This window comes from Lactuca virosa, chromosome 1 (genome assembly GCF_052849685.1).
Source record: "Lactuca virosa cultivar CGN04683 chromosome 1, Lactuca_virosa_CGN04683_v6, whole genome shotgun sequence".
NCBI classification, from domain to species: Eukaryota; Viridiplantae; Streptophyta; class Magnoliopsida; order Asterales; family Asteraceae; genus Lactuca; species Lactuca virosa.
This window is the reverse complement of record NC_136426.1, coordinates 140,795,979-140,803,759: the sequence shown is the minus strand read 5'-3', so window position 1 is coordinate 140,803,759 and position 7,781 is coordinate 140,795,979. Positions and strand designations below refer to the sequence as shown.

Genomic DNA, 7,781 nt, shown 5'->3' with positions numbered 1-7,781 from the left:
TAATTGCAGTATTTTTATTTAACAAATGAGGTCAAAAGATATATATATATATATATATATATATATATATATATATATATATATATATATATATATATATATATATAAAATTGGCGTGTTTGTTTTTAATTTTTGACAAAACTTTCATAATAAGAATGTGGAATAGGTTCCATCTTCCCAATGATTTCCTTAAAAGTATACTTTTCCGGTAACATGCATAAAATGATAAGAAAACAAAAACAAAAATCTAAAAAATCCCAAAAAATAAGAACAACGCCCACACTCCAGATTTTTTTTATATGTTCTTTCCACCATTTAAACACACACACCTTATACACACAAATAATCAAATAAATACCCTCCTTCCACCGTTTTGTTATGCTGAACTCGGAAAACATTACCGTGAAACTCATCGGTGCAACTTTATCAAAAAATCTGGTAGTGAAGATAACAACTTTAACAAGAAATTGGTAACAGCTTTAACAAACTCATCGGTAACAGCTTATCGGATCCAAGCACGGTAACACCTCCTCTTCTCTATTTTGTACCCGACAACAGCTTTAACAAGAAATCCTCCTCGATTTGATGATGCCCAAACGATTGTTGCCTGATGAATTAAAATAGATTCAAAGGTTTATTCTGACATCTTGACTTGTATATTTGCACTTTTACAAACTTCAAGAAGATTAACAGTTGCAACAATGTGGCTATGGACATAAAACGCCATCCCCACGACATTTCAAGGCGACGTTGACATGGGTTCCGACGAATCCCACTGCTCCGGTGACTAAAACAGAGAACCTGTTTCTTGACCAGATCCCATCGGTTGATTTGACACGCTTCTCCCAAGTGAGTCCCTCCATGAACTAGTTTTTAAAGAACTGCAAGAAAGATCCGATGAGATTGATGACGATGATGAGTATTGCGAGAGAGATATGATTAGATTGATGACAATGACGAAGTAAATAACGGGTAAGATAAAAAACGACATTCTTGATCTGGGTTATTAAGGGGGTGTTTGGATAGGGAAAAAATAGGCTGCTTATTGCTTATTGTTTAATCCCACTGCAATAAACAAATTTAAGTGTTTGGATATGAGTCGTTAAAAATCAGCTTATTGCGGTAGGAATAAGCCAAATAAGCTGATTTTAATAAGCAACGGGGGGAATGCTTATTGCTTATTGCTTATTGGTCATTTTACTCATATAAGCTGTTTTGTTTGCCAAACATTTAAAATGCTTATTGCTTATTGCTTATTCCCACCGTAATATGCTAATCCAAACACATTTTAAACAAATGCTTATTCCCACAACAATAAGCAAATAAGCAATAAGCTAATAAGCTAAAAACTATTTATCCAAACAACCCCTAAGAATTTCGATTGATCTCAGATGATTGGTTTAATTGGTTTGCAGGAGGGAGGGAGAGAGAGAGAGAGAGAGAGAGAGAGAGAGAGAGAGAGAGATTAACTTTTATTTTTTCTTTTTAAAAATAAATAATAATAGAAAACCTCATTAATGGTCCATGGGTAGTGAAATGACGAAAATGCCCTTTACTTAATGGACAAATACCGATGGAGTTAGCCATAAGGACTTAAACTTTACAAGTTTTGAAACCATAGAGATCATCCGTAAGATTTTTTTTTAATTAGGGACAAAACTTCAGATTTTATGAAACTCGAGGGACCATTTATGAAGTTTTGTCTTAAATTTTTTATTAACCTTGTGTCCCTCGTTTGATTGACATTGAAGGTCCATGCCATTAGCTTTTGCCCGCACGACACTCATTCAACTTAACTACTATTTTATTTTATGTTTATATATTTCTATAAATACCATTATCATCACGTTCTTCTTCCACAAATATTGAAAGATGGAGTTGAGCAATGACCCTGTTTCAATGGCGACAGTTGCACCCAGGGCACCTGTTACATCCGAACGTCCTATTCGCAGTGATCTTGAGTCATCCATTCCTAAACCCTGTAAGCTTTTGTAACAACTCACGCTTGTTGAATCATTAATTGTTTATCTAGTTAGACTGATTTATGTGTTCTTCAAAAGACATGGCTAGAGCTATGGTTGCACCTGACATGGAACATCCTGATGGCACACCAGATCACAACGCTCGTGGCATGAGCGTGGTCCAACAGCATGCCGCCTTCTTTGATCAAGACAACGATGGCCTTATTTATCCTTGGGAGACTTACACCGGTGAATGCCAAACTATACTTCCCAAATCTTTGAATTTCATTTTATATTAAGGAGTAATGGACTCGTATAACTACTTATTATCTCATACTTGTTAATTTAAGCAACAATTTTTTTTATCATATAGATTACGTTTTTCAATATCGAATATATAAATTTCATTTTGAAGTCGAAACTTTTATATATAAGCGTGTCTATAAATTTTTGTGACATATGAAAGAGTTTCTTGTCAACATTGCATGAAAGCTATCCGGACTGTTGAACTGAACCTAAAGCCATCTCCAATGGATTAAACCAATGGAGAGTTCAATGAAATCCCAAGTAGGAGAGAGAATACTTCAACTCTTAAAAAACTCATAAATTTGCATTATAATTGTTGAATGGCCATTCAACTCTACCTTCTCTCATCAATATTATATTCAAATTTATTCTATTGAACTGTTATACAACTCCCATTGGAGATGGCCTAACTAACAATGATATAGTCATATTTGGCCTACCAAACTTTTCTAAATTAATTAATTCATTTTTAAAATACCGTTTTATACTCTTGGACATATGAAAGAGTTTTTGTCAACATGGCATGAAAGCGATCCGTAGTGTTAAACTTCTGTATTAATTTTAATAAATTACATTATTAAAGAAAAATCTTTGATATGTTCAAGCTGATACCAATATGATATATTAATATCGACGTATATACAGATCCAAGTAGAACAGGTCATCCAATTTGATTTGTTAATAGATATGTTTAAAATATCTTAGTATATACTTATAGTCATAAGGTAAATAATTTTTAATCCTTAGAAATAAATTAATATAATTATTTTTGTAACTTTTATCCGACTCAGCTACTAACGAAGTTCTCACTTTAATTTTTCAGGATGTCAAGCACTTGGGTTCAATATAGTAGCGAACGTTCTCTTTACGTTCTTTACTCACCTGCTATTTAGTTACCCGTCTCTCCCGGTGAGTTTAAGTTTAGTGTCTATGTGCTTTTTCAAGATATCAAACCTCTTAATTACGCTTAAAGTTGTGAACCTTTATGTTTCGCCTCGAACAACAACGTAAGTTAATACTTGAGCCAGTTAAAAAAAGATGAAAAATTATATATATATATATATATATATATATATATATATATATATATATATATATATATATATATATATATATATATATGATGTGGTATATACAGTTGAAGTAAAAAATTATCAAGAAAGTCGTTTGAGAATATTGGAAACCAAAATAACAAGATTATTAATTAATGTACGTATTTAGGTGCCCAAATTGACCCAAAGCAAATTGATCAGTTTGGTTCAACTAGTTACAATCGGATTTAAGATATTTTTTTAGCATGCACATCAAACATGTTTTGCTACTGATAAATCCACATATAACAGCTTATGCTAATAAATGACACAGTATTCTCCCTTGCAAATTTCCTCTCGATAAACATTAATATATAGAAAGATCACCTCAATGGGCTAAAGCCATTGGGCCAAAATAATAATACATCATAAATAATAACACTAACTTTCTCCCACACTTTGAGAAATTGAATCTAAACATTCAAAATAGACGGGAAATCAAGAAAGTGTTAAGCACCCAGAAGTTGACCAATCACAACTTTGTTCAGAAAAGTTGAATATCAATCTCAATATGCTTTGTTCTATGATGTTGAATAGGATTCGATATCGAATAAACAACAACACTGGCATTGTCATAGTAGACAATTGTAGAAATAGTGATGGGTTGATGAAACTCCTGATGGGTTACGTAGCAAACCGGACACTAAGTTAATGAAACTACTGATACTCGTATGTATTGCAGGGTTACATTCCATCTCTATTGTTTCCAATTTACATAGCCAACGTACATAAATGCAAGCATCCAAGTGATTCTGGAACATATGACACGGAAGGAAGGTACTTTATATATATTATATGAGGGGTTAATGTCCTACTAATGTAAAAACATCATTTTTTTTTAATTTGTGCAACAAAATGGATTTTATACAAAGTATGCTACCACATTTAATTTTATGACATAAATACCAAACTTTGAAAAACTAGTTTCCTCGTTAGATGACACCAGCTATACCAACATTGAAGTTAGTTTCTTTTTCTAGGTATCTGCCAGCAAATTTTGAGAACATATTCAGCAAATATGGCAAAACTACGCCTGATAAACTAACATTCAAAGAGCTATGGAGTATGACCGCAGGAAATCGTGTTTCACTTGACATCATTGGATGGTTTGTGCTTCGATCACTACAAACAAAATCATTTTAAGCAATTCAAATTTAAATTCTAATTAAGTATGTTTAATATGCTACAGGATATTAAATAAGGTCGAGTGGATTGCTGTGTACTTAATTGCAAAAGATGAAGAAGGTTACCTGTCAAAAGAAGCCATGAGAGGCGTCTTCGACGGCAGTTTATTCGACAAAATTGCCAAAAGGAATGCAACCAAGGGTAAAAAGAGACGTTGATAATGATCATAAACCTATACATAAAATGAATATATCAATAATGCAATAAAAGTTGAAGTATATGTACTCAACAACAAACTTAAATGCCTTAAATCTGTGGATATTGCAAAGAAACATTCGAAAAAAAAGCTTGGATTGCTATTGAACATGGACCCATGGTGTTTCAAACTTTCAATCGTTGTTTGTCCCGTCACAAAACTTAACAAAAAACCAATTGGACCCATGCCAGTTTAGGTTCAATTCAAAGGCTTGTTGTGATTACATGCATGCTTTAATATATTTGTGTACCTTTTTCTATTTTTACATATGTATACATGTATTATATAGTATATACCATATTTGTATATGTTTGAATAAATATTTAATTGTTAATACGAAAATGTGTTTTAACAAAATATTAGAAAACATAAGATGGATAAAACATTATGTCAATGAATTAAATAAAAGTTATTAGTAAACATTAGGGCATCCGCATTGAACTTCATAGAGTTCAATGAATTGTCACATCATTTTTCTACAATCCATACAACTTTACCATTTTTTTCCTACAATGCATTGAAGTCTACAAAGTTCAATAGAATGTTATAAAATGTAATTTATCGTAAATATTTAAGAATTAAAAACTTTTCTTTTTCCCATTGAAGAATTCAATGGTCATTGAACTTCAAGTCCATTAAATGCCAATGTGGCATCTCACAATGGTAGAGTTTCATCCATTGAATGACACATAGACTTGCCACCTCATTAAACTCTCTCATTGAACTCATTATTGTGGATGCTCTTATACCAATAATCTTAAAAAAGAGACCCCACAATGGAAGTCAGGGTTTAAACCATTACATGCCCAAAATATCCCTAGTGTTCCGTGGTTGAACTCAAATGTGGGTCTTAGACGAGTTGACCCGAGCCGCTCGGATAGTGCGGTTTAACATTGTTTTTAAGTTTAAAATTAATACTAAAAAGGTTATCAACTGTGTGCATTTTATATATATCTAGCCCCAGTGTTGACTTTATGCTAGGGTTAACAGTGACCTGGTTTTCTAACGTGGTTTTCCGAAAGGGTGAGGAAACCGTTGGGAATGTCATGATCGGCATATGAGGGAGAATAATTATGTATGTTTCCTCTTGGGAGATTGGATTAATTAGATTGATTATAAGGCTAGCAACTCTTCTTTGTGCGTAAAACCCATGGATGGTTGAAAGGACTAGGAAAGACGCATCAATAACACGAAATCATTAGGTTCATCAAATGGTTAGGCTTGGTTATTGGTGAAAGCAGTCCAAATGTGAAAGCAATTGACACATTATTGGTTTCATACTTTCACACCACATTACTAGTTTTTCATTCGATGTTAATTCTAGGGCTTTGTGGGACTTATCTGGTAAACCGAGAAAGATGGCATACATGTACATTGCTTGAAACTTGTTGATGATGAAAAAAAAAATTGGCATTGTTAGATTCTTGAATGTATAACTCTAAAGGGCTGTTTGTTAGCATCTTAATTTAAAAATTAAAAGACAACGTTTGGATTTTTAAGATTAGAATGGTCCATTATTAGGATGGGTGGGGTTATAAATGTAATTTTAGTTTTAAGAAGCAAAATCCTTTAAAAAGCCATCAATGTGTAGCTTTTCAAAAAATGTTTTTCATTCTTTACCAAAAAATCATTTTAAAAGCTCTTTAGCTAAACACATTTTTAGCTTAATGGCTTATTGGAAAAGTCAATAAGCTAATAAGCCTTTTTTATAAGCAATCCCAAACTCCCCTCTTAGACTAGACCTATTAACAATCCAACCCAACCAAATTTTTCTATAAAAAACTAATTTACCTCTCTTCCTCATGTACAACCCAATCCAATCCAATTTTTTACACTCATTAGCAAACCAAGCCAATTTATTTTATATTAAATTTTTATATTTATAAAACTATATCAATATTGGTCTTATTTTGTAGAGAAAAATCAATGAAATATTTTGATATATTTTATTTTACTTTTTATTAAAGATAAAGTTAATTTATTAACAAAATTTAGTTTTTGATATAAAATGTAATTGATTTCTTCTAATAAATTTAATAAATATCGACACGTGGGCATGAGCTCCTTTTCAATCTAAGACGAGTGAAGGGCGTGAGAGCATTCACAAAGGATCATATAATTCTTATTTTTTTAATGTTACTTTTGTCACGATCGGCTCACAATAAACCCCAAATGAGGGTAGTCTTAGAGTGTTTGGTACAATATAAAAAGGTCACTTAAATCTCCAAAACCTCTTAAAGTTTTAGAAGTAACATCTAAATTAAAAAGAAGACAGCACCTTGCTCTTGCCCTATGTAACATCCATAAAATCATGCCAAATTTAAATTTTTAAAAACATTTCTAACCATTAAAATCATTACAACTTTGTTTTCAAAATGTATAATATCAGAGTTTCCCATAAACATAAACAAATCATGAGGAGTTGTACAATCATGCCTTCGCCTTGCCGCGATCCCCTGATGTACCTGAAACAATAAACTGAAACTGTAAGCCCAAAAGCTTAGTGAGTTCCCCCAAAATACTCATACCACAACAATACACATATAATCATAAACAACATACTATGGGTCCAGTCAACCATCGAGTTGGAATACCCCAGACCCTCAACCATCCGGTTGGAATGCCAACATACTATGGATCCAATCATCCTCGGGATGGAATACCCCAGGCCCACAACCAACAGGTTGGAATGCCCACATACTATGAGTCCAGTCATCCTCGGGATTGAATACTCACGACCCACAACCAACAGGTTGGAATGCCCAGGTCTATTGGCTTTCGCACAAAGCAGATAAGCCTCAACCGCCAAACAGACATGTGCACATATAACAGATAATCACATAATAGTCTATAGACAACCACTGATCTAACGGATCGTACCACATACCACGTAGTATCATACTACCCTCTAGGATACCGATCTAACAGATCATACCAGCATAACATAACTAATAACAATTCAAAAGGGTCAGCCTTGGTGCCTTAGACCCTTGAGTATAGTGAGGATAACTCACCTCACAATGCCGCACTGAAAATGATAGG

At 33.0% G+C, this 7,781-nt stretch overlaps 1 protein-coding gene across 1 annotated transcript; it reads left to right on the top strand.

Moving 5' to 3' along the window:
• The first annotated feature begins 1,825 nt into the window (after positions 1-1,825).
• On the top strand, positions 1,826-4,998 carry LOC145159015 (putative peroxygenase 3). Its single transcript, XM_079077907.1, has 6 exons — positions 1,826-1,981; positions 2,061-2,210; positions 3,091-3,176; positions 4,041-4,135; positions 4,339-4,464; positions 4,548-4,998. The coding sequence occupies exons 1-6, from the start codon at positions 1,873-1,875 to the stop codon at positions 4,699-4,701; spliced, it is 720 nt and encodes a 239-aa protein (XP_078934033.1). The 5' UTR covers positions 1,826-1,872; the 3' UTR covers positions 4,702-4,998.
• Positions 4,999-7,781: the final 2,783 nt, after the last annotated feature.

What these genes read in the sequence shown, in the direction of transcription:
- LOC145159015 (XM_079077907.1), top strand. Translation starts at nt 1,873, where the DNA reads ATGGAGTTGAGCAATGACCCTGTTTCAATGGCGACAGTTGCACCCAGG. An exon ending in TTAGTTACCCGTCTCTCCCG is followed by an intron (nt 3,177 to 4,040) that starts GTGAGTTTAAGT and finishes TATGTATTGCAG; the next exon opens with GGTTACATTCCATCTCTATT. An exon ending in ACATATGACACGGAAGGAAG is followed by an intron (nt 4,136 to 4,338) that starts GTACTTTATATA and finishes TTCTTTTTCTAG; the next exon opens with GTATCTGCCAGCAAATTTTG.